This window comes from Panulirus ornatus, chromosome 66, assembly GCF_036320965.1.
Source record: "Panulirus ornatus isolate Po-2019 chromosome 66, ASM3632096v1, whole genome shotgun sequence".
NCBI lineage: Eukaryota > Metazoa > Arthropoda > Malacostraca > Decapoda > Palinuridae > Panulirus > Panulirus ornatus.
In genome coordinates, this window is record NC_092289.1 from 14,646,944 (window position 1) to 14,674,392 (window position 27,449).

General features: G+C 38.6%; 1 protein-coding gene and 1 long non-coding RNA gene across 2 annotated transcripts; one reads left to right on the plus strand and one right to left on the minus strand.

Annotated features, from left to right (window-relative positions):
* Nucleotides 1–1,981: 1,981 nt before the first annotated feature.
* Nucleotides 1,982–27,449, plus strand: LOC139746853 (uncharacterized). The gene is made up of 3 exons (XR_011712242.1): nucleotides 1,982–2,119; nucleotides 2,321–2,406; nucleotides 27,371–27,449. It is a non-coding gene; the product is annotated as an uncharacterized lncRNA (long non-coding RNA).
* Arl6IP1 (ADP-ribosylation factor-like 6 interacting protein 1) lies at nucleotides 8,030–25,604 on the minus strand. The gene is made up of 6 exons (XM_071658469.1): nucleotides 25,462–25,604; nucleotides 23,228–23,361; nucleotides 20,877–20,964; nucleotides 19,405–19,554; nucleotides 12,308–12,392; nucleotides 8,030–10,016 (listed from the first exon to the last, which is right to left on the minus strand). The coding sequence occupies exons 1-6, from the start codon at nucleotides 25,480–25,482 to the stop codon at nucleotides 9,853–9,855; spliced, it is 642 nt and encodes a 213-aa protein (XP_071514570.1). The 5' UTR covers nucleotides 25,483–25,604; the 3' UTR covers nucleotides 8,030–9,852.

The following is a 27,449-nucleotide window of genomic DNA, read 5'->3' on the forward strand; positions in this document are numbered from 1 at the left end:
TCACTAATAGTGGAGGAGGTCTCAGTGGATATGGAGGAAGCTGAGCTTGTAAGGCAGGAGCTGAAGTGCTTGAGGAGGGTGGCTACACATTCTGTCAGATTTAGAACTATGATGAAATTACCATTTTCTGGAAGAAAATGCTGAGGAAGATCTACCTGATGGAGGAACAATCCAAGGCACTAGAATCCAGGGCAGGCAAGGATTGAGTGACCCCGCTCTTAAGTGTAAATGCCTCCAGTACTGACGAGATTAAATCTCTTTTCATCTACCGCTCTGCCAAGCCATACCTCCCAAAGAACATGATCATGACTTAGCATCCCATTACCTGTCAGGTAAACAAGAAACCCTGAATGACTGGGGGCATCTACAAGGACTGCCATCTTAACTACCCCATTCCCACCAGCGAAACATTCAACAAACAACAAAACCTTGCATCCATGACCCTCATCATTGATGGCATGTCTTCCATCACCACTGCTGCCTCATCATTATTCCTTCCTGCCTCCTATTGTCTCACAGATAGCGCACCTTGGTGATGATGAAGCAGATACATGATAAATGTGGTGTTTCTTGTATGAGGACCTGACTATCAAGAAGTTTTGGAAGGAGTCACCATCCATGATATCATTGTGATTATTGGCCAGAGCTGGAAGGATGTACCTGCCACACATTTAACAGTGAGTGGTGTCCACTTTGGCTTGATTTGGTGCACAGCTTCCAGGGTTTGACAATGCCAAGGACTTTAGGGAGATCACTGCTTTGAGTTGGCAAGTGAGGGATGATTCTGGCTTCCAACAAGAAGATGAGGAAAACGTAATAAAAGTCTTGGACAGTATGGAGAACCTCTCTGCTGCCAATGTTGTTCAGACTGAAGAAATAGCAAGGCAGAATGAGAAGGAGCACAAGGGGAAAGATGTTCGGCCTAAGTTTTAAGTCCTGGCTGTCACTCATTATGCAGGCAGTCAGGACTGTCCAGAATAATGAATGTGGTTGAGAGAGCAGAAGAGGGTGGACTGAAATGGTTTGGTACATGGAATGAGTGAGGAGAGATTGACAAAGAGCATATGTGTGTCAGAGGTGGAGGGAACGAGAAGTGGGAGACCAAATTGGAGGTGGAGGGATGGAGTGAAAAAGATTTTGAGTAATCGGGGCCTGAACATACAGGAGGGTGAAAGGCCTGCAAGGAATAGAATGAATTGGAACGATGTGGTATACCAGGGTGGATGTGCTGTCAATGGATTGAACCAGGGTATGTGAAGCATCTGGGGTAAACTGTGGAAAGTCTTGCGGGGCCTGGATGTGGAAAGGGAGCTGTGGTTTCAGTGCATTACACATGACAGCCAGAGACAGTGTGAACAAATGTGGCCTTTGTTGTCTTTTCCTAGTGCGCGCACGGGGCGGGGGGTTGCTATTTCATGTGTGGCGGGGTGGCAACAGGAATGGATGAAGGCAGCAAGTATGAATATGTACATGTGTATATATGTATGTATATATATGTATACATTGAAATGTATAGGTATGTATATGTGCATGTGTGGGCATTTATGTATATATATGTGTATGTGGGTGGGTTGGGCAATTCTTTCATCTATTTTCTTGCACTACCTCGCTAATGCGGGAGACAGTAACTAAGTATAATAATAATAATAATAATAATAATAATAATAATAATAATAATAATAACAAGGAGAAGCATATGGAGGTGTCATATGACCTTACAAGGATTTCATACTGCAACAGGAGGCTGCTGAAAAAGACTTTCTTATTCACAGAAGCACCAAATCATCACCTACTTCACAAACAGAGGTGAGTTAAAAATCTTTTGCGTCTGTGCATATAATTATGAAAAAGTGAACAGAAACAAAAAATTAAGAATGTGGTTAGTTTGTTTTTTGTACTCCAGGTGTGAGGCAGCAGGTGACATTGTGCCTAAGCCAGCCAGTGATGTGACACTAACATCCCAAGGGCGTTAAAAGTTCACATTACTTGTGCTTTTTAAAGTATATGGAAGAAAAAGAAGAGAAAGAAAAAAGTTAATGTGGATGTTTATCTTTCATACGAGAGAAGCAGCTCAACGTAGCATCCAAGCCAACCACCAAGACAACATTACCATCCTAAGGTGAGTTAGGCACGTTGTGCATGAAAGTTATGAAAAAGTAATGAAAGTGACAAGAAATAAACAAATAAATATATATGTCTACAATGTTCATGAAGCTAATTAGAAGCGCTTCAAGAGTAAGTTATACATTGAACAAAACAGAAAATGCAGTAAAAAACAAAGGAAAAAAATGATTCAAGTTTCCTTAATTTACTCCCCCAGTAGTACAAGACAACAAGGCAGAGGAATCAGCTGACACATAGGATGGCACAAATGAGCTAGCTGCCACACAGGCCAATGGGGAGAAGGTAAGCATAATTATCTGTAACATTAATTTCTAAGCTTTTACACAATTTTTCTTGCATACACTTTTGTGTATTTGACAATCATTATACATAATTTTACACTAATTCATCACAATCCAGTGATCCACTTATTCATTATAAAAAATTTAATGTACAAATAGAAAAAATACAAAAAAAAGTTTAAAAAACAATGCTGGCAGCAGTGGGCAATCATTCACTAGCAAGTGGCAGCATCCATCAAGGAATATACAGTATACATCACTGAATGTTATCTATGAAAGATAAGTAAAAATCATATGACACAGTACTGGTGAGAAACTGCAGAAGCTGGTGTCTGAATTAGAGTGGGGAAAATAGTTGTTCGGCTTAGGAGTGGAAAAACACGTTTCTTGGAGTGTGAGTTTGCATTGAGGGAACATGTAGGAAGGGGGATGCTTTAGATGAGTGGAAAAACACGTTTCTTGGAGTGTGAGTTTGCATTGAGGGAACATGTAGGAAGGGGGATGCTTTAGATACATGGAAGTGGACACTGCAGCAAGCAGAATCATGGAAGTTGAAGTGAGTCACTGGGTCAGTGTGGGTCCTGGGTGCAGAGGAGTGTGTGGAACGAAAGGTCATTGTCAGTGTTGGCAAAGAGGGGTATATGTGTAATGGTACAGAAGTTCCATTGGTATTGTATGGATGTGAGTCATGGGCCCTAGATAAACAAGTATGGAAGAATGTAGATGTGATAGAAATTAAGTGTTTTAGAACAATATATGGTATTGGAAGGGTTACCTGAACAAGAAATGATAGGTTAAAACAGAGGTGATAGTCTTCAGTGTTTTACAACAATATGTGGTGTGGGGAGGGTTGCTTGAATAAGAAATGATAAGGTAAAAAGATAGGTTTGATAGTCTGAGCAATCCAGAGGTTCCTTATCGACCACAGTTTTCAGTATGCACACTTACACTAATGTACACCATTTTACCACCCACTGCATCAAACTTTTGGTATCCATGGTTTTCCACATCTCCATCAAACTTATATCCATGCACTGTGAAGTGGCTGTGGGCTGCTTGTTGCTTAGCCAGACAAACTAACATTTCTAGGCAGAGGCAGGGGTGTCATGACTAGGCTGTGTTACTAGGGCAAGTGGTGAGTTAAAGTTTTGTGTGCATTGCAGACTGGATACTTTGTATGAGTAATGGAGGCACAGACTCTGTGGTAACATACTACCTTTATTATTACCTTTCAGTTTTGTATATAATTTCTTTTTACATTTATAGCATCAGTATTTGTCACTGAATTATACCTTGCTGATTTTCATCCATAAAGTTCTTATCATAGGACTTATGTATGTATCTCAAGGATCACTGCCTCTAATTTCCCATGAGCTCTGTACTTGCCAATTACAGTCTGGAATTCCAGGAGAACCCCAGCGCCTGGCAAGGAACCTCTGTATGTGTGAGAGAGCTGAAGAAAACATGCCAAAATCATTAGGACATACAGAGGATGAATAAGAAGGTATACATGTCAGAAGTGGAGGGAACAAGGAAAAGGGGAAGACCAAGAAGGAGGGAGTAAGGGATGCTTAGAGTGTTTAGAGTCTGTACATAAAGGAGGGTGTGAGGCATACAAGGAATACATACAAGGGATGGGGACAGTGAACTGGAGTGATATGGTATTTGGGGAAAACTTGTTGTCATTGGGCAGAGCCAAAGCATATGAAGTGGTTAGGAGAACCCATGGAAAGGTATGCAAGGTCTGGATGAGGAAGGGGGATCTGGTGTCAGTGCATTATACACAACAAATAGAGTGAATGTAAGCAAATGAGGCCAATTTTTTCCTCTGTTCCTGGTGCCACCTTGCTGATACCAGAAACAGTGAGCATGAAAATGTTATATCTTAAAAAAGGTAAAGTTTAAAAAACAGTGCGGTATTGTAAACAGCAAACTAGGATGTGCTGTTTACAGGTTGGAAGGGATAGGTAAGGTGTTGATGACAAGTGATACATAAGGGGTAATTGAAGTAACCACCACCAATTGTCCCTCCCTCCAGCTTTTGTGGTGATATAACCTAAATCTTATGTTGTAATGTTGTGTATATCAATATACTGTACAAATATATACATTTAATGGGTATAGGGGAGAAAGAATACTTGCCACATATTCCCCCCATGTCGTAGAAGGCAACTAAAAGGGGAAGGAGCAGGGGCCTCGAAATCCTCCCCTTCCAATTTTTTTTTTTTCACCCCCCCCCCCCCCCCAAAGAACAGAGAATGGGGCCAAGTGAGGATATTCCCTTTAGGGCTCAGCCCTCTGTTCTTAATGCTACCTCGCTAACACGAGAAATAACGAATATGTATGAAATAAAATTCAGTACAAAGACATCAGAAAAGAAATGTGATACTTCAGGTTTTTCTGAGAACATATGTAATGCACCATGAATGTAATTGCATAGTCATTTTCGCACAGATATGGAATTCACTATGCTCATAGATAGCAAAAATGATAAATCTAATACATGAAAAGTAAACAGTCCAACCTATGAGTGAGATTGGGGGGAAAGTTCAGGTGATGGTGGAAACATGATAAGAAAGTGGGGTAAACTCTGTTCATTACTCCCCCCTTACACCTAGCTTCTTTGGTTGTTGCTGTGTAAATATCTTCCTTCTATAATTTTACATTCGGTATTCTTACTTCCTATATTATCAATATTCGCCATAATCATGATAGGAGCCACGATAGTAATGACGGGAGAATGTCGAATACTTTGTCAAAGAATAGATACTGTCACTAATACAGTGTTGGAGGGGAATTGTGTTCAGTAGAAGGCATCCACAATGTGTTGGGTGAGGTTTGTATATACTGTGGTTGTGGAGTGTTTGGGTTTGAAGCCATGCTGGCTGGGATGGAGTGGCATGTTTTAGTTTTTCATGGAGTGAGCATAATGACATAATGCTATGCATGGTCAGAGGATAATAGTAACAAAAGTTAATGTAAGATACCACAGATAAAAACTGCTTTTCATGGGATACTGAAGCACTTATCAATATGCATCTGTATGGGAAGTTACAACTCTGTACATTACACAGTGGCTTAGAACCAAACTCAAATATAAATTCTACTAAGATGTGAAACAACATGCATATGTGGACACGTAGAGTAGCAGAATATTCCTTCCTCTACTTTGTACAAGTGAATTAAAAAAAATGAGATAATTATCACATAAAGTTATTGTTGATGATAAATCTTTATATATTGGTATACTAAAGTAACAGAAACAAGTTATCTCTCCACTATTCTATGTGAAGCTGATATAATAAATACACCTGACCCATACCTTCTGAAAATGGCCTCCAAAGAAATTTCAACATAACATAATCTTCTGAATCAAATACCAAAAGAATATAACATAAAACTTGAAAATCCTATAAAAGATATCTATTAGGCAACAAATTTAGATATTTCTCATATATATTTCCATACGTAATGAAACAATAAATAACTTTAGAATCAGTAATGAAAGAAATAATGAAGGTTGCCCCTAACTTTCCCAGGGTATACTAATTCCTTTTAAATTTCTCAGTTTGAAAGATTAAGAACTTAACAATCAATAGCCAAAATAAGTCATTTGTATGTCTGCTCATGTTTAAAAATTCCACAGAAGTTACTGATACAAGTTGAAAATCTTAAATGAAGAGCTAAAAGTTTCTCTAATAATCTGATTATATTACCTGATGGTAAATTAGAATTAAGATGTGAATTAAGCTTACATGAGAGACAGCAGTCTTTGAAATAAAGGTAGAGCAATGGCATCCTTTCATGATACATGTACAAGGAACTTTGAAATAGAATCTTGAAATGTGTTTCTTGCTTTCCCACACTTCAATAGGAAACTAAGGAATCAGCTGATATCCTTAAAATTCGTTTCATTTCTAAAGATGCATCTCTGACACTACCCCTCTTATAAAATGACTAAAAAGATAAAATGCAAAAACCCTTTATGGTTTCGATACATCAAAAGAGTGTAGCTACAATTACTACTTGTGTAAATGCCCTCCTAACAACGTCTTAAACACCATCCCAACGAACAAACACCCTTCCTAAACTACACTCTCCAGACAAGTAACCCTTTCTTGTCTGCTTTTTAGACACCTCCCATCACTCCAACATTACAAACACTGATTTAGCATATCACACGACCCTTAATGCCCAAGATGCAGTTTCTAAACTGAAAACATGCTACTAAATTGTCCCATGCTGTGCTTACAAACATACACACATATCACTACACTATTTGACCTGTGGTCCCACCTGGTGGATGAGTTTGGCTTTCTAAGCACTATAGGAGTTCCAAAGAATGGGATCCTAGGCTAGAAAGTAAGGTAAGGTAAGGTAAGAATTTCAGTGCCCTGAAAAAAGTATATGATGCTGTAATTATATATAAATGAGGCAATTGTCATAAGAAATGTTTTCATAAATCAAAAATCATAGTGGTATACTGAAATAACAGCATATAAAAAAAAAAAATGTGTCCAAAAAGAATCTCAACTCTGACTGTGCTAGTTTATCTAAAATTGATCTCAAGTCCCATTATCTGCACTTAATAATGATAAGGTCCCTATCCTACAGTTGCTGTGCTTATCAGGGGATATGGTTGAAAGAGAAGTACAAAAACAAGAATCAATTGAATTCATATTTCTTCCTTTTTTTTTTTTTAACAAACCTAACAATTTCTAAAACTGCTTAGTTCTGATAACATGGGGTTGTGGACAATATCATATTGGATTAATAGGCTCACTATAGCTATAAGGTAAGGCCTAGTATGTGGGGGCTGAATCAATGCTACTTTGCAGAGTGGCCTGCCTCTTGGTTGTATAAATATCCTATTTGTAAATTATCTAATAAGCAAAGTGTAACTTGTATTCAGCAAGTTGTGACAGGAGTTGGTCAACTAGTGATAGTGTAGCTACTGCGCCACACTATTTTGTTAACAGAAAATTGCAGATCACCAAGCAAGTTTCTTGTAATTGTGTCAGGTTCAGAAAATTTGGAACCAACCAACATAGGAGAGATCCTCAGGTACTCCCCCCAAATACCCCACCCCCTCTTAAAAAACATATATATACATACAGAAAAGAATAACATTAATATTATTTTTACACATTCATGGTGGGGAATACAACTCGTTAAACTTTCTTTCCAAGTTGCTGACACAAAATTCAACCAAATATTAAGGGAAATATATTTCTTGTCATTTGCTTGGCATTGCAAATAAAGTGTAACCTTATACTCAATAATTCAGCTCTAAATCCCTATGTATATTTATGGTGCAACGTAGACTTCAAGATATCACCGATCTCTGGGTACTATGATAAGACTTCATTCAGTAGTTTCTCGGCATATTGAGCTACATTATAGCACTGAATTAACTCTTAAGAGAGAATTCCCTAAGCATACACTTTATCATTATTTAATTACAATAAATACAACAATGTAACACTTGAGGTATTTGTATATTCAAATATCTCTCCAGCATATTAAACTCTTCCATATTTCCAAGAGTCCTGTCCTACTAACTCGGAGGCTGCCACATGATATCTGCAGACATTATAACAGTGGTCAAACTAGTTAACTAATAATAGTCTTCTGTATTAGATATATTATCCACTTCAGAAAATATGGCAACATACTCACCAACATTTAGTGATTCGGAGTGGTTTTTAATTTTCAAAGCCTTTTAACAATGTCAAAGATAACATAAAACTACACAATGATATAAAATGAAATAGCATCATAGTTAAATATTAACTGACCCAGACAATCTAAAACATTAACCGAGTCTACTAAAGGAAGAGAACACAATTTGATAAATGAAATTTACCACAGGGCCCCAGTAATGATAATACAATTGGGCATAGCCTACTGATTTAGTAACAGAACTCTGACACAGCCATATTTACCAACAAAATACATGAAGACTGTTCTTTTGTTGCTTTTTTATAATAATACTGTTATCATATATGAAAACAAGCTTTAAGTGTTACTCATATATGATTTTTTTCTATACCAGAATATTACCCTCACCTTATAGTTCAGAAAACAGAAATTACCATTAAGACATGAGTATTTTGGCAAATACTTTGTGACTCATTATCAAGACATTTTACAGTTTCTGCAGGAAATGAATGTCACAAACCATCAGACTGCCTGAGATAATACAACAGACAAATAATAGAGCTAAACATAAGCAAAATGAGGGAGAGCAACCAACTGCTCACCTTAAAAATCAATTTGGCCAGAAAAGCTTGTTCAGAGAACCGATGTACAGCAATGTACAAAAAACAGTCATTGACAAACAGATAATGATATCAAAGGATTCTTAAATGATTAACTGCCAATGACACGAGTAAAATTTAATGATAGGCAGAATTCACCTCATGTGTACGTGCATTTGCAATCTGGATTTTATATGTTAATCTAAGCTAAAGGTGGGCATTTAATTCTTGCCACAAAACTATTCTGGGCAAGCAGGAGGAACAAGTGAGCAACTGCTCGTCTCTCATGACACCACTGCAGAACATCTTAAACCGATTTGCTAAAACTTTCACATATTCAGGTGCAAATTACTCACCTACTACCTTCTGTCTTTTTCATCCTTTGTTCAGGTCTTTTGTACCAGTAGTCTAGGGTTGGGCTGGTGTGATTAAAGAGCTTAAAGTTCATAGCTATAATACATGAAGGAATACCCTGGCTGGAATCAAGTCCAACTATCTTTGATCCCCCAGTCATTTGGACTAGGTACCCATTTACAGCAGGGTAAACTGGGGATCTCATGTTCCACAAACATGAATCAATCCAAGAACATCTGATTTATCAGTTAAGCTCTTAAACCATTTCCCTACTAAATCAAGTGTAGTTATCATAAACAGCGATTAAGCTGTCAAATAGTTTATAATATGGTGACTTACCATTATAATTTGGTTCAGCAAATACTTGTGAATTACCTAGAAAATGTACTGATTGCAGTGATTTTTCTCACAAGGGATAATAGTTTTCCTAACTTGAGTATTATTCAAGTGCAAGTTGTAAAGTGAAAGGTCAAAGAGAAAATGTGTTCCTTTCAAGTTATACATATCATTTAATGATGCTTGATAAAATCTTGGATTGCCAGATATCAATGCTTAAGGAGGGATTAGCTTTGAAACATAGCTACTGGTTTAGAGGCTTCATATTAAAATGTTTTTCTGTACAGTAATTTTCAAATATCATGGCAAAGATTCAAAGAATTTCTCTGTGTGTAAAGTCTCAGACACCTCATAGACTTAATGTTTTCCTATATATTAGCATTCTTTTTGTCATCAGTCAATTAGCTTCCTTTAATCAAATAAATCTATTATAACTCTTTTCTCTATACCTTAACACACAATCAGTTGGCTTATCGTTGTAAGTTACTCCTTGAGTCTTACTCCTTTTTCTTGGAAGCCTCTCCATTGACAGAGCCTCCTCCTCCTTGTACAGCAGACACGGAGCTCTTCATAAGGTTTGCAACAGTCTTAAGAACTGTTGAGAAATATCTCTGCAAAATTCCATGATGTTTCATGCCAGGAAGCAACACAACAACCAGCACTGCAAAACAAATATTCATTACTCTCTGTTAAAAAGGGAAGAATCATGTACAGTACCCTACTAATTATAAGTTTTTGATGTAACACTCCTACATTACTATGATTTATTTATTCTACCAGCACATGTCTTCAGTTCCTTCCAGGAAGTGAATGGCCTTTACCCACAAATATTACAATCTAATTCACTTCTATAAATCTTCTCTATTTTCCATGTTAAATGTTTGTTCTTAAGGATGGAAAACCTTTTCTTTAAAGTATACAAAAACCTACAAGCATCAGAGTAATTGTTTGATATGGGATTGAAACACTTTACCCAAACAATTAAATATATATTTATACCCAATAAATACACACATTAATTAAGTTTACATAATTTTCGATATCTTTAGGCAAAGAGTTTCATAATACACCACTGGTCCATTTATCTGATTTTAAAGGTACCTGGCTGAAGATGAAACTTTCATTACCACAATGAACATTTACTCCTTAACTGTCCTGCAAACACCTCAAGCAAGCAAATGCAGAAAATAACACTTCCTGACTTGTTGTCCTGCCCAGTGGACATGACTAGCTTCCTGTGTGCTAGAAAAGTTCTACAGAAGGGGTGTCTGGGGCAAGAAAGTAAAATAATTAAGTATATATACACATTTAACTACCCCATCCTTCCCACAGTGTATTTGTGACAGTAGATACTGAAAAAAGCATTGGACCCTTTTGCCCACCACATCTTCATACAGATGATTCTTTGATACTATCCTTCATAAAAATGGCAAAAAATGGTTAACCAATTTAATAGCAGGCTGTCAAGCTAAAGCCATTCACAAGATGTTCACTTCCAAAACCTTAAAAATTTATAATGGGGTCCCCAATGAAAAGGTTGTTTCTTCAAGCCACATCAATCTTTTCCTACATGGCCTCCTATTACTTTCTGTAGAACACACCACAAAAGTCATCTCAAACAAAAATGACCTCACAATTACATCACAACAATCTGACACTACTTAAGCAATGATATACATCCAATAATATATCACAAAATTATAACACTGATTCACTCAAAACAGAATTACTGCTTCCTCAGAGAAATCTAACATCACCCTCTTAACCTTGGGATTTTGTTACACCATAATATAGGCCTCATCTACCTGGTCATCCACCTTCTCAAGAGCATACATGACAAACCACATAAAATAAGACTGTTAAAACATTCAATCAATGGCTGCCTAGTAACCACAAACACTCAACACCCACACAACAAAAGGAAAATAATTCCAAAACAATCTCATCTCAACATGCTAGGTGCAGTTATTTGTAACATCAAAAAAAAACCCTACCCATCCAAACCAATCCAAAACCAACCAACAACCCCAAACAGGAATGAAAACTTTAACCCTGCTTCACAAATCAACAATCTAAACCCACACATGCCCTCCTCCTCCACGAAACACAACATTCGAAAATTTACACACACTGAAATGACCAGACAAGCACTAAACAAATGGCATCCTAACCAATGTTAAACATTACTCCACTAGACATATATCCACCAGTAACTTCACACTCTATACCTACAGGTATGAGTTACCCTTCTCCATCTGTATTCTGGGCATCACCCATCACTCCAGCATTACAAACACCAATTAAGTATACTGCAAGACCCTTTATGCCCCACATACAACTTCCACACAAAAGAAACTAAACATTTACTACTCGGTTGTCCTTTGCTCACCCTACAATGCCACACATCACATTTCTTTGGTCTGTGGTCCCACCTAGAGGACATGGCTGGCTTCCTAAGTACAGCATTAGCCTTACAGACATGGATCCTAGGCCAGGATGGTAAAGGTAAACGGCAAGTAGCATTTTTTCCCTATTAAATACTCACATACTTAAATAAGAATGGACATATGTTCCAAGTCACACTGTATGACTAATACATTTGATGTAAACAAAAACAAATATTAAAAATATTCAGCATGTGTCATCAAGTGGACAGAAGTTACACGAAATATCTTTTCTTTCTTTCATACTATTCGCCATTTCCCGCGTTAGCGAGGTAGCATTAAGAACAGAGGACTGGACCTTTGAGGGAATATCCTCACCTGGCCCCCTTCTCTGTTCCTTCTTTTGGAAAATTAAAAAAAAAAAAAAAAAAACGGGAGGGGAAGATTTCCAGCCCCCCACTCCCTCCCCTTTTAGTCGCTTCTACGACACGCAGGGAATACGTGGAAGTATTCTTTCTCCCCTATCCCCAGGGATAACGAAACATCATATGTGCCAAAAAGTACTTACCAATGAGGTATGTAAGAAGAAGGTTGTTGATGGTGTTCCCTACCCACGCACACACCACTAAAATGCCTGTCACCATCACAAAGTACTGGGAGAAAAAACCTTATAGATAGAATAACTTTTATGATACTTCAAGAAGTCCATAATAGCATAAAACACAGTTCATAACGATGCAGAAAAGTGGTCTGGTTGAATGAGAATTGATTGAATACAGGGCTAGTGGAATATCTGACTGAAATGGAATGTAAGGTGTGTTCATGTTCGTTAGATGGTGTAGATGGCTATGTAATGGAAGTTACAGGGATTTTTATAAAAGATTAATGGTGTGATGAGATATCTGAGTGCAAACTCATAAGATATGTTACTAATTTTTTTTTTTTTTTTTTTTTTTATACTTTGTCGCTGTCTCCCGCGTTTGCGAGGTAGCGCAAGGAAACAGACGAAAGAAATGGCCCAACCCCCCCCATACACATGTACATACACACGTCCACACACGCAAATATACATACCCACACAGCCCTCCACGGCCCACCCCGGACGCTCCACATGCCCTGATTCAATCCACTGACAGCACGTCAACCCCTGTATACCACATCGCTCCAATTCACTCTATTCCTTGCCCTCCTTTCACCCTCCTGCATGTTCAGGCCCCGATCACACAAAATCCTTTTCACTCCATCTTTCCACCTCCAATTTGGTCTCCCTCTTCTCCTCGTTCCCTTCACCTCCGACACATATATCCTCTTGGTCAATCTTTCCTCACTCATTCTCTCCATGTGCCCAAACCATTTCAAAACACCCTCTTCTGCTCTCTCAACCACGCTCTTTTTATTTCCACACATCTCTCTTACCCTTACGTTACTTACTCGATCAAACCACCTCACACCACACATTGTCCTCAAACATCTCATTTCCAGCACATCCATCCTCCTGCGCACAACTCTATCCATAGCCCACGCCTCGCAACCATACAACATTGTTGGAACTACTATTCCTTCAAACATACCCATTTTTGCTTTCCGGGATAATGTTCTCGACTTCCACACATTTTTCAAGGCTCCCAAAATTTTCGCTCCCTCCCCCACCCTATGATCCACTTCCGCTTCCATGGTTCCATCCGCTGACAGATCCACTCCCAGATATCTAAAACACTTCACTTCCTCCAGTTTTTCTCCATTCAAACTCACCTCCCAATTGACTTGACCCTCAACCCTACTGTACCTAATAACCTTGCTCTTATTCACATTTACTCTTAACTTTCTTCTTCCACACACTTTACCAAACTCAGTCACCAGCTTCTGCAGTTTCTCACATGAATCAGCCACCAGCGCTGTATCATCAGCGAACAACAACTGACTCACTTCCCAAGCTCTCTCATCCCCAACAGACTTCATACTTGCCCCTCTTTCCAGGACTCTTGCATTTACCTCCCTAACAACCCCATCCATAAACAAATTAAACAACCATGGAGACATCACACACCCCTGCCGCAATCCTACATTCACTGAGAACCAATCACTTTCCTCTCTTCCTACACGTACACACGCCTTACATCCTCGATAAAAACTTTTCACTGCTTCTAACAACTTGCCTCCCACACCATATATTCTTAATACCTTCCACAGAGCATCTCTATCAACTCTATCATATGCCTTCTCCAGATCCATAAATGCTACATACAAATCCATTTGCTTTTCTAAGTATTTCTCACATACATTCTTCAAAGCAAACACCTGATCCACACATCCTCTACCACTTCTGAAACCACACTGCTCTTCCCCAATCTGATGCTCTGTACATGCCTTCACCCTCTCAATCAATACCCTCCCATATAATTTACCAGGAATACTCAACAAACTTATACCTCTGTAATTTGAGCACTCACTCTTATCCCCTTTGCCTTTGTACAATGGCACTATGCACGCATTCCGCCAATCCTCAGGCACCTCACCATGAGTCATACATACATTAAACAACCTTACCAACCAGTCAACAATACAGTCACCCCCTTTTTTAATAAATTCCACTGCAATACCATCCAAACCTGCTGCCTTGCCGGCTTTCATCTTCCGCAAAGCTTTTACTACCTCTTCTCTGTTTACCAAATCATTTTCCCTAACCCTCTCACTTTGCACACCACCTCGACCCAAACACCCTATATCTGCCACTCTGTCATCAGACACATTCAACAAACCTTCAAAATACTCATTCCATCTCCTTCTCACATCACCACTACTTGTTATCACCTCCCCATTTACGCCCTTCACTGAAGTTCCCATTTGCTCCCTTGTCTTACGCACCCTATTTACCTCCTTCCAGAACATCTTTTTATTCTCCCTAAAATTTACTGATAGTCTCTCACCCCAACTCTCATTTGCCCTTTTTTTCACCTCTTGCACCTTTCTCTTGACCTCCTGTCTCTTTCTTTTATACTTCTCCCACTCAATTGCATTCTTTCCCTGCAAAAATCGTCCAAATGCCTCTCTCTTCTCTTTCACTAATACTCTTACTTCTTCATCCCACCACTCACTACCCTTTCTAAACAGCCCACCTCCCACTCTTCTCATGCCACAAGCATCTTTTGCGCAATCCATCACTGATTCCCTAAATACATCCCATTCCTCCCCCACTCCCCTTACTTCCATTGTTCTCACCTTTTTCCATTCTGTACACTAATTATGTTACTAATTATGAACTCCAAATGCACTGGGTTTAAATGATCTTGCAGGCATTCCAACAATCCAACAACTTTTCAAATATGACTACATTCCCTGCAGTCTGACAATCCACTTTCATATTCCAACACTAACTAACAAATACTTAAGCATCATATTAACCCTTAATACTAATACAGTAGACTATTATTAATTTCATTTATTATACATAATCACTGTTTCCTGCATCTTGAACTAATAACCATTGAGATATTCATAAAAATCTGGAAATAGGTGGGAAACGTAAGAGCTAGTGAGCATGGGGAAACATGCATGAGGAAGCAAAACTCTCAATTTGTACTTGGTAAATAATAATATACAGTAAACTGTGTTCTTTATATATTTTTTTCCAAACTTCTGTTCAGTATGTTCTCAGCTTATAAATTAAAACTATTTAGATATTCAAATAAATGATGGAAAAAATGTGCTACAGATGGAACATTTAGTATAATTTCTTTATCAATTTTCTGTTCAGTTTTGTACATGTCATGTATATTTTGTAGAAGAAAGACATTGTTTATGAAATATAACATGCTAAGGGGAGAAAATTTTGCTACAATTACAAATTTCTTAAAAAATCTAAATAATGCCCAGAGTATGCACTGATATATCCCATCCCTAAGAAGGGTGACCTTTCTGGCCCCTCTAACTATCATCTTATTGCTTTGACATCTACCAATTCCAAAGTCTTTGAATCCCTCCTTAACTCCCATATTCTTTGAAACCTCGAAAATCAGTCTTCTCTGATCACCGGCATGGTTTCTGTAAAGCAAGATCCACTGGTGATATTCTTTCCTATCTTACTTATGTCTGGTCATTATCACTAAAAGATTTTGGGGATTCATGTGTGGTTGCACTTGACTTAACCAAAGCTTTTAACAGGGTGTGGCATCAGGGTCTCATCTCTAAGCTCCCCTCTTTTGGCTTCCCTCCCTCACTTTGCTCCTTCATATCTAGCTTCCTCTCTGGCCAATCTAACTCTCTGGTTGTTTACAAATTAGCCTTCCTCCTTTCTTACATCATCATCTGCATCCCTCATTGTTCTGTCCTGTCCCCTACACTTTTCCTTCTTTTTTTCAATGATTTCCTCTCCTCTACAAATAATCAAATGCACTCATATTCTGACAACTCAACACTGCATTTATCTACATCCTTCAATTCTGCTCCTTCTCTCACTCGATCTGCATCTCATCTTGACACAGCTTCCTCAATAAACTCAGACTTGGACAGGATATCTCATTGGGGTAGGCAAAATCTAGTGAAATTTCACACCTCCAAGACCCCGTTCCTACCCATCTCTCGAAAACTCCTCACAACTCTCATCTCTCCTTTGAAAATTCTGTAATTCCACCCCTTGACTCAATGAACATATTTGGTATTACTTTAACATCACTCTTTCTTGGAATCCTCATTACAGGAATAACTAAGTCTGCCACTTAGAAACTGGGTGTTCTGTTTAGATGATGAAACTACTTTTCTTCAGCTTTTCTTCAGAACAGTTGCTCCATTTATACAAAAGACTGATCCGTCCTTGTATGGAGTACCGCTCTCACATCTACAGAGGTTCTAGCTCTGCATCCTTACTTGGCAGTAGAGTCGAAAGCCGTCCGAATAATAAACTGTCCTAGGCTAACTTCCAAGCTTGACCCTCTTACCCTATGCCTAAATGTTAGTTCACTTTCCCTCTTCTGTAGGTATTACTCTGGTTTTTGCTCAAAAGAGCTGGCTGCCTGTGTGCCCCCACCACTACTAATCTATGCAATACTCGGCAAGCTGTTGCATCACATGATTAGTGTGTGGTCATCGGCAACTCGAGGGTAGGCCATTTTGATTACTGCTTCTTTCCTACATGTCGAAGCTTCGGAACTCTCTACCTTCTCATGTCTTTCTCAATAACTATGACCTGGCACATTTTAAAATAAAACAGGTTTTTCACTACCTCCAATATTTGTAAATACTTTCCCTTGTCTTTTCTCTTTCCTTTTCATAATTCTCTCTACATTTCAATTAAGGCCGGCCTTGACACAGACTTTTGTCTGTGACTGAAGCCTTCAACATAAAAATGACAAAAAAAATCCATACATATTCACAATTTCCCACATAAGTGAGGTGGCATTAAGAGCAGAGAACTGAACCTTAGATGGAAAAGCCTCACTTGACCCCCTTCTCTGTTCCTTCTTTTTTTTTGGGGGGAGGGGAAAAAAAAATGAGGGGAGACAATTTATTTCTATTATTATACTCAATCGCCATTTCCTGCATCACCAAGATAGCGCCAGGAAACAGACGAAGTAAGACCCATCCACTCATTTATTTTATTCATTTATTATACTTTGTTGCTGTCTCCCGCGTCAGTGAGGTAGCACAAGGAAACAGACGAAAGAATGGCCCAACCCACCCACATACACATGTATATACATACACGTCCACATACGCACATATACATACCTATACATTTCGTATATATACATATACAGACATATACATATATACACATGTACATAATTCATAATTGCTGCCTTTATTCATTCCTGTTGCCACCCCGCCACACACGAAATGACAACCCCCTTCCCCCCCGCACATGCGCGAGGTAGCACTAGGAAAAGACAACAGAGGCCACATTCATTAACACTCAGTCTCTAGCTGTCATGTATAATGCACAGAAACCACAGCTCCCTTTCCACATCCAGGCCCCACAAAACTTTCCATGGTTTACCCCTGACGCTTCACATGCCCTTGTTCAATCCATTGACAGCACATCGACCCCGGTATACCACATCGTTCCAATTCACTCTATTCCTTGCATGCCTTTCACCCTTCTGCATGTTCAGGCCCCGATTGCTCAAAATCTTTTTCACTCCATCTTTCCACCTCCAATTTAGTCTCCCACTTCTCCTTGTTCCCTCCACCTGTAACACACATATCCTCTTTGTCAATCTTTCCTCACTCATTCTCTCCATGTGACCAAACCATTTCAACACACCCCCTTCTGCTCTCTCAACCACACTCTTTTTATTACCACACGTCTCTCTTATCCGTTCATTACTTACTCAATCAAACCACCTCACACCACATATTGTCCTCAAACATCTCATTTCCAACATATATACACACATATATATACATACACATACATACACGTGCATATACACACATCTCTCTTACCCTTTCATAACTTACTTGATCAAACCATCTCACACCATTCATTGTCCTCAAACATTTCATTTCCAACACGTCCACCCTCCTCTATACAACCCTATCTACAGCCCTTGCCTCATGACCATATAATATTGTTGGAACTACTTTCCCTTCAAACATACCCATTTTTGTTCTCTGAAACAACATTCTCTCCCTCCACACATTCTTCATCGCTCCCAGAACCTTTGCCTCCTCCCAAACCCTGTGATTCACTTCCGCTTCCATGGTACCATTCGCTGCTAAGTCCACTCCCAAATATCTAAAACACTTCACTTCCTCCAATTTTTCTTCATTCAGATTTACATCCCAACTAAATTGTCCCTCAACCCTGCTGAACCTAATAACCTTGCTCTTATTCACATTTACTCCTTATTTCTTCCTTTTACACTCTCTTCCAGACTCAGTCACTAACTTCTGCACTGTCTCACTCAAATCAGCCACCAGTGCTGTATCATTGGCAAACAGCAAATGACTCACTTCCTAGGCCCTCTCATCCCCAACAGACTGCATACTCACCCCTCTCTCCAAAACCCTTGCATTTACCTCCCTAACCACCCCATCCATAAAGATATCAAATAACCATGGGGACATCACACATCCCTGATACAGACCAACCTTCACTGAGAACCAATCACTCTCCTCTCTTCCTACTCGTACACAAGCCTTACATCCTTGATAGAAACTTTTCACTACTTCTAGCAGCTTACCTTCCACACCATATATCCTTAAAACCTTCCACAATGTATCTCTATCAACCCTATCATTTGCTTCCTCCAGATCCATAAATGCTTCATACAAATCCATTTGTTTTTCTAAGTATTTCTCTCATTTTTCAAAGCAAACACCTGATCAACACATCCTTTACCACTTCTGAAACCACACTACTCAGTCTGATGCTCTAAACATGCCTTCACCCTCAGTCAATACCCTCCCAAATAATAATCTTGAAATTCTAACAAAACATATATCCCTTAAGAGGAGTTAAATTTCCTCCCAAAATTTAAATGGTTATCTTATCAAACCCATATTCATTCATCCCAGACAGATTGCCACTTTTCAAACTAAGGTAGAAAGATTAGCAGGGATTCAATGCAATATCTAATCCAGAAGCTACAACTAAGTTAGAAAAATTATCATCATCTGCAAATGGGAACTAATTATGGGGTATTCCAAACTGATAACATAACTCACCGTCCTGGGTTTTGATTCCTTCATAGATGTAAGAGTGTCTGAGATGTATGAAGCTAGGCCACAAAGGGAGGCAAGTGATGTGATGATCTGCTCATAATGACGTTCATGTGCTCCAGTCCAGTAATGTGCTCCTACTATCCATGGCACAACCTGTATTAATATTATTCTTCTCAGGACAAACACTGGACTAAAAAAATCTAGAAAAAAAGACCACATCTCTCCTAAACCCTTCATTTCCATTACTTACTACTTAAGCTTCAAATTAGATACCTAAGTATGACCTGAATTTTCTCTATTATTTTATTAAACTACTAATCATGTAATTTATGTCAGTTAAATCCCTTCAATTGATCCAATTCAAGAAATCAATATAAGTTATATAAGGCTAAAGCTTGGTATTTAAAGGTGGTCATTCATAAAATACAGCTTACAGCTATGAGGGATTTTGGTACCCAATCAACATAGGTCCATGTGCAAGTTTACCTTTTTTTTGGAAAATTTCCCTCTTTTTCCCCTGATATCTTCCTTCCTAGTCAGATTCCCTAGTTTCTCCTTACGGGTATTTTTTCAACATTCTTCCTGTTTTCGTGTTTTCCGTGTCCTTTCGGGGCCTTCAGTTAAATCATTTTATTCTTCCAAATTAAAATTGTGATGGAAAGAACTTCCTCTGAATTTTCTGTTGGACAATAAACTTAGAAACATGGGGTATTAAGGTCCATTATAAACTAAGTTCCACTACACACAAGAAGCAAGCAGTCTCCAACTAAAGACCTGCTAAAGCTAACTTAATCATAGTATTTTATAGACAGCTAAAGCATTTGGGTTTGTGATTACCATTCATTACCAAACAAAAACACTTAACCCCTCCTACTCAAACCACTCTATAACTAACCACCAACCACCACAAATAAATGAAAAGTTTAACCCTGCCTCACACTTCAGTAATAACCTCTACTCAGACCCCAACATCCCTAACAAATATGACAATGACAAAACACCAGAGCACTGAAATAACCCAACATGCACTAAATAACCTCCCAACTCAGTCTTAAACTCCAACCCACCAAAAACACCCATCAAAAACCACACTCCCTAGACAAACACGAGTCAAACTCTCCCACTTTACTCTCTAGACATAATCCATCACTTCAATTCTACAAACACCATTTCAGCTACCATAAAGAAGCCACTGAGCACTTAATTACTCTAATACCCTGCATTTTCTGCAGATAGATGAACACATAACATCACATCTTATGACCAGTGGACTGAAAAAATGCCTTGCTACAATCAGTGTGCCACTGGAATAAATTGGAATAAATGCAACATACTGCAGACCCGTGAAAATTAATGAAAGAACCATGGCCATGAGAAAGTCAAAAAAAAGTTTTCCCAGAGCAAAACTTCAAGTGACTACCATTAACTAATTCATATATAATACAGAGTTTCAGTAAACCACTCTCTACACTAACCTGTGGAACCAAATAGTCGCACACAGTTACTGTGATACCCAACACTGAGAGTAACGTGAGCATCGATGGTTCTACATACCATATTGCCCTGTAAAGAAAGGATTTGTGGATAGAGTACACCTTTTTTATTTATAATCCATGTTCCCTTTAAATAGTTGAGCAAACTGTCCAATGGCTTTTATCTAAATAGCAGTAATACATTAAAAACCTTACCTTTGCATGCATATTTCAAAGAATCTAGTTTGTTTCCACTATTTACCTAACTACAAGTTAATACAATATAATGAATTCTATGATATGAAGTAAGATTCTAAACCTGAAACAGGTAAATCAAAATGATCCTGCTCATGGAAACACAATATTGATTAAATTTCAGTGTCAGTGGCCTGTTCAGAGCCAAGTGTTTACTGGAGCCAAGCCTTACTGGCCTCCCTCACTTAAAAACAAAATGGGAACTACGTGTTACTTGTAATAACGAAAACTGTACATTCGTTTGCTTACAATAACTACTTACCAGGTGTAGGCCAAAGTAGAAAACCTCAAAGATGGAGATAAATCCACATGTTTTTCTCAATGCTCAGGGTAGTGCTTTCTATATACTGTATCTACTAGCCACAACTGATACATTCCTACAGGGCCTGAAGATTTATTTTATGAGATGGCATTAGTAGAATACATTCTTGAGATCAGTTCTCATTAGTACCCTAGCATGTTATCTGTATGCTCGTCAGGATATAGTACTGGAGAAACAGCTGTCTGTCACCTTACCCTCCAACAACGATTCTGGGATATGAAGTGATCTTATTTAATCATATCTTAATCAAGACCTTATCATGCACAAAAAGCTGTTTTGTGTGCTGATGCATACCAAATCAACTAGCTTTTTGACAGAATGAGAGAGAGGGGCCTGTACTACTACTTTAATAGCTGGTCATCACCAGAAAGTTCAACTTGTATATCATCAGTATATTAGTCAGAGTAATGGGACTTTCAAGTCACAAGTTTGAGTTAACCATCTTTTCTATTGAAACCCCCAGCAATAATTCAGGGTCTGAAGTCTTGCTTCATGATCTTTATAGTACACCAGGAACTCCAGGTTACATGTACTGGGGGCTACATCACATGGCAGTGGCTCAAGTCATTGAAAGGACAGAGTCCACAGGATCATGTTCAGTAGTATTAGTTGAGTTAAAACAAGTCACAAGGGTGTGAAATAATCTTGCATGGCCATAAAGAAGCACCACAGATGGGTACAAAAATTGCAACCAGATATGCCCCAATGAGAAGCTCCACTCTATAAACCCATGTAGAGAAGTCTGGCCATGCAAAAATTTAACTGAATTTTTGATACCTTGAGGCAGCAAGTATCTCCTCTCATCCCATTGCTACACTGGTCAAGGTATGATGCTTCCAAAATATTGCAATCCAATGACGCAACCAGTCTACTATGACTATGGGGTCGATTATCATCCACAAGTTGCTCCCAACACCCTGGTTTTCTCAGAAAACAAAATTTCCTCTAACAAGACACATTCCCGTGGACTGAGTTGTGGGAGTTATCAACCTTGATGTCAAACCAGATCAGTATGGCAAACCAAAGAAAAAGGAGGCTTGACTGGTCAACATCCATCCCAAGGCTGGCATTCAAAAGAGTGTGCCACTTTTTCTTTTGCATCAGAATCACAGCTTTAGCCCCTCTATCTTAAGCAATTCTCCCTCATTTTAGTCCTCTTGGGCACTGATTCAAATTTGATTCAGGTATTCTACTGATACACAAAATTTCCTATTCTTATACCAAAGAACTCTACTCTTTTTGCATACTTTGCTGAAAGTTAAGGTGACTGTTGAAATAAGCTTTTAAGTTTATCTGCATTTCTCTTGACGTACACTTGACTCACTCATAACTGCTCAGGGTCCCTCATAACTCTGTCACTGATATAGAAGACCTTATGAAATTATCATCACAGTAAAGAACATGCTTCATTTGGTAACAGATGGAATGTGCACTTAAAACCAAAATAAACGCTGCAGCAAAGAAATGAAGCACAACTCACTTCAGGTGTGCAAATGATGTCCTTGCTCAACCATTCAAAATCAAGAAGCACTCACTTATTGAAGAAATGGATAGTAAAATGCAAATCATTCAGCTATGAAGTTGTTCACTTTAATACCATTTAAAAGATAGGATAACTGTACTTCAATCAAACTCTTATCTTAATCACAACTAATTTCTTTAACATATACAAAATTAACATAAAATTTACAGCTTGCAACCAAATTTCACACACTGATACCTGCATTACTTAATCATAGTAAACCTAGAATAACTTTCAGAATGAGGAAAATATTACAAGAAGAGTGTTGTGACAGCTGAGATGGATATAGCTGGATAATACTGCTTATCCCACACAAGTATCGAGTGTACACCACACAACACTTCACGCCAACCTTCCAGCTCACGCCTCAGTGTTTTCACACGTCGATCCTAAAAACAAGAAAACACCCATTAGGTATACATGAATCAAACCCTTCTCTGATCCTACACTTATGGCATTTGAATAACTGATTAACCCTTTTACACACAATTTTTTTCCCTTTCCTCAAATATTTTTGGTATTTGTAACTTAAAGAATGAGAGTGAAACCGCATATGTTATCTCAAAAATGGTCACATTTTTATATAGTCCCTGGTAGGTTTAAATGCTATGTTTAACTATGTCCAGACGAAAAAACCATGTGCAGTGCATATCTGGGTACTTGATAACTTTCCTTGCACTGTTTCATTGAAGGATTTATTATTTTTTCTTAGAGTAAAAATTGCAAGTATTGAGAATGATTCCAAGCATTATTTCTATTCTTATGTGCAAAAAGATGAATTTTCATTTTCCCACAAGAGTTAGACTAAATTCATTAAGATATGTTGGAAGAAGAGCTTTTGCCCATGACTGCTTTTGTCAGCAATGTTTTGGGATGATAATTCAATTTCAGAGTAGATCTTCTTTTCTCAAAACTACAGCTAATTCTTCTCATTTAACATGTTTTCATTACTCTTCTTTTTTACTAATAATCCTAGTTTTATGATACTTTTACCTCTTATTTTTACATGACATGAGAAAAAATCATTCTTATCAAACTTTTTACTGGAAAAAACACCAGTTTGGCATGCGCAGGTTTAAGATATACACGCACACTTTCAGTAGAGTAAATCACTGGCTGGAAAAGGCATATCGTTCAGGATTAAAGAATAACCTGCACTTTCCATTTCTAGGTTATGCTATGGTAGGCAAAGGTCAGGGGCTGGAGAGTATGCAAGTTTGACTGATTTGACTTATTTTAACCCTACACTTTCCCCACACTTCAATAATGTTGTGGATAAAAGCTTTCCTCTGATGATCAAATTTCCAATAAATCTCACGATTCCACTTTCACACATCAGAAAATATATCAAGAGAAATATCGATATTTACAGTAACTTATTTTCTACAGAAAAAAATAAGTAAATCCAAATGGGACAGGGAAAACGATAAATTTACTGTATTTTATTTGAGCCATAATATTCTAAAAAATAAGAGAACATCTGGCAACTACGGAAACATAGGTGAGCTTACAAGAAATGTCTCAGCTGCTCAACATTTTTCCTAAACTTCATTCTCCCCTTAAATGGTTCCGTATAAAAGCCAAGTTTTGCCTAACGTTGCTAATGGCTTTGGATGTACAAAGAATGCTGTAACAAGTGCTTAGCATGATTTAGAACATTACATTTCACTGAATGGTATCAAATAAGGTGACAATAATGTCAGGGAAAATGTGTTAGTAATAAAACTGAAAAGAATTTTATGAAACCTTCATCTCACCTTCCAACCAGTGGCAGTTTATCTTAAGTTTCTGATACATTAAAGTCATACCCTAATGGGAATCGGAGAGCCAGTAACAGTGTTATCTCTCTGTTGACATCGTGTCATTTTCGCAGTGCTCCAACATGGGTGTGATTGGTACATTTCGACTAGAATACTGAACCTTGGCTATTGGGTGAGTATGTAAGGTTTCCATAGGCTCTGTGGCTATATTACAAGTGCACTACTGAAATTTACTCTAAATCGACCTTACATTTCCCGTGATGCATTCTCTTGACTAATACCATACTATGAACTACCGTGCTCCAACTCGTGCTCTGCAACTGTTCATATACTAAACACTATACTTGCGTTGTAAAATAAACAAACAATATCCAAAGCTAACAGAGATGCAAGGCTATACTAGACTTCGCAAATTACCACCCGCCTCTGAATCTATTCTCATGGCAGTAAACTACCTCTGCGCACACCACTATATATACACGGCAACATTCCAGTCTTTATTCCCTCGTCCCTTTAACCCAACAAACACCACGACCTCGTCGTGTGACCCTGAAAAAAACGCCACTAAACGAGATCAATCATCCCGTAATTTCAAGGAATGCCAGTTGGATCTCGCGAGAGAAAACCAACTCGAGCAATGTTTGCGGTCACACGCACGCCTTCGTGACGACAGACAACATCCCTGCACTTCACAACAATCATTCTAACCTTATACTAAGTTACAATCACCTGATCTTGGGTCATGTCCATTGTCAGTCTCCTTCCCCAACTTGGGAGCAATCTGCAGGATGAGGATCACTCTGCGTTTGTTTACAAAATTTCCTGCGAACGGACTGGACGATGTTACCAACACCCACTGACGTAACCCTCCCGATCATGGTGACTTGTCCCGATCTCAGTTGAGATGAAACATCTCATATAATGACGGCGATTTACACTGAGGGTATTCGTATACCTTTTTTTCTTAAATTAGTATCAATGTCTTCTTTTTGTTTTCTTCTCAATCATGGGCATTTTAAGAAAAGTATGGATAATATATGTTGGTAACAGTGTATGGGGTTCGTTCTCGCGCAGTGCGCGCTGCCAGCCTGGTTCAAAGTTAAATCCTTATATCACGTAAGCTCATACTGATTATATATATATTTATATATTTAGGTTCTCAAAACTACTTTTTAACTGCGGATACATTAATAATTTTGATGCGGTGTGTATCAAGATAAACACATTCTTGTGCGAAATGTTAGAGAAATCTATGTTAAGATCAATCTTGCTTCTAGAATATAATTGACAACCTTCTCGACGAAGAGAATACTCGAGAATTCGAAATTTAATCGTCTGAAAAATCATGATTTGGTCGAGTATGTATTCATCGTGGATACTACATACTAATTTAGTTGGCGGAGGGGAAGGGACACTATTATTTCCTCCATCATTTGATAAGAAATATCCTCCCCTTTTCTTCTTACCTGTAGATGATCTCTCTATATATAATTACTCTAGGGCGTTCAGTCTCATCGAAGAACTTTTTATTCCAAAAGAGTCCACCTTGAGGCTACAACACGAGAAAGGGCGACTTCCCTAATGCTGTGTCATCGTAAGTTGACGGAACATTGTAGTCTGCTAATGAACTTGTTTTGAGTCAATTATATTTCTGCTACTCAGTGTATCTCATCTTTGAAGCTGCAGGGACCCGTTGAAAAGGGGTCTTGGGAAAATGGAATAGATATAGTCATGACAGCACATACATATTTTCTTTCATGCGTACTTATTTCCCCTCGTGAGCTATGTTGTGTCAGGAACGAATGATTGACCTAAGAGAGAGGTTCTCACTTTGCTCCTTCGTTTATTCCTTCTTTTGGAAAGCATTATAGGAGGGGATGATTTCCATTCACCCCCCACTCCTAACCGTATTAGTCAAGGGCTTTTACGACAGGCAGGAGATATGTGGTCAATGATATAGCATTGCTAGCTTTCCGATACATGAATGGAGACCCTGAGTACTTTAACGCAGATGAAATAGGCATGGCATGAGTTGGAGTTGCATAGGGACAAGCTAACCTGAGGACACGAGAATGTGATTATGCCATCTGCACCAGACACATTGCCTTCTTGTAGCTAGGAGAGTAGTAAGAACACCTTCCGTGAGCAGAACACAGAGAGGGATAGGTTTATGTTTGCTAACAACCCTTCCTTTAAATCCCTCAACCTGAGTAGCTGCCTAATTTCCCAACCTCTTTATACTTTTCAAACTCTTTACACTTTTCAAATGCTGAGTGGACACTGTGCCGCTCATATCTTCACCAGGGCACGTCTTTGTGCTCATTTTGCATTTGGATTCTCCTATGAAACCAGATTTCTCTCTTAATCTTCCCACTTTTATAGTGGCTACGATATCCACGCACCAAGTTGTCCGATCATAATACCTTCTATAATGGTGTTTTATATATTGGCAATGGAGCTCCGGTATCCAGTTTACCACGAGTGTATTTCATCTTTGAATCTGGTTTCCTCATTCATCCCCTAACCCATTAGCTGACCTACCCACCAGCTGGCCCATCCACCTCCTGGCCTATCCACCACCTGAGCCAATCTAGTCGATTGATTTCTAATATGTATGCATTTCCATTTTTCTTCCCAGGTGATATTCATACTCCGCTTCAAGCCTCACTCCGTCAACACAACAGTCGTTGAGCCACAGGGAGAGGTGGGCACGGCAG

Bases quoted from the DNA above. Each gene is read 5' to 3' on its own strand.
- Arl6IP1 (XM_071658469.1), bottom strand. From the start codon at position 25,482: ATGGACATGACCCAAGATCAG. The intron at 20,965-23,227 runs GTAATATTTTCC...CTTTCTTTACAG, and splicing joins GCTGTCACAACACTCTTCTT to GGCAATATGGTATGTAGAAC. The intron at 12,393-19,404 runs GTGAGTTATGTT...TTTTTCTCCCAG, and splicing joins AGGAATCAAAACCCAGGACG to TACTTTGTGATGGTGACAGG.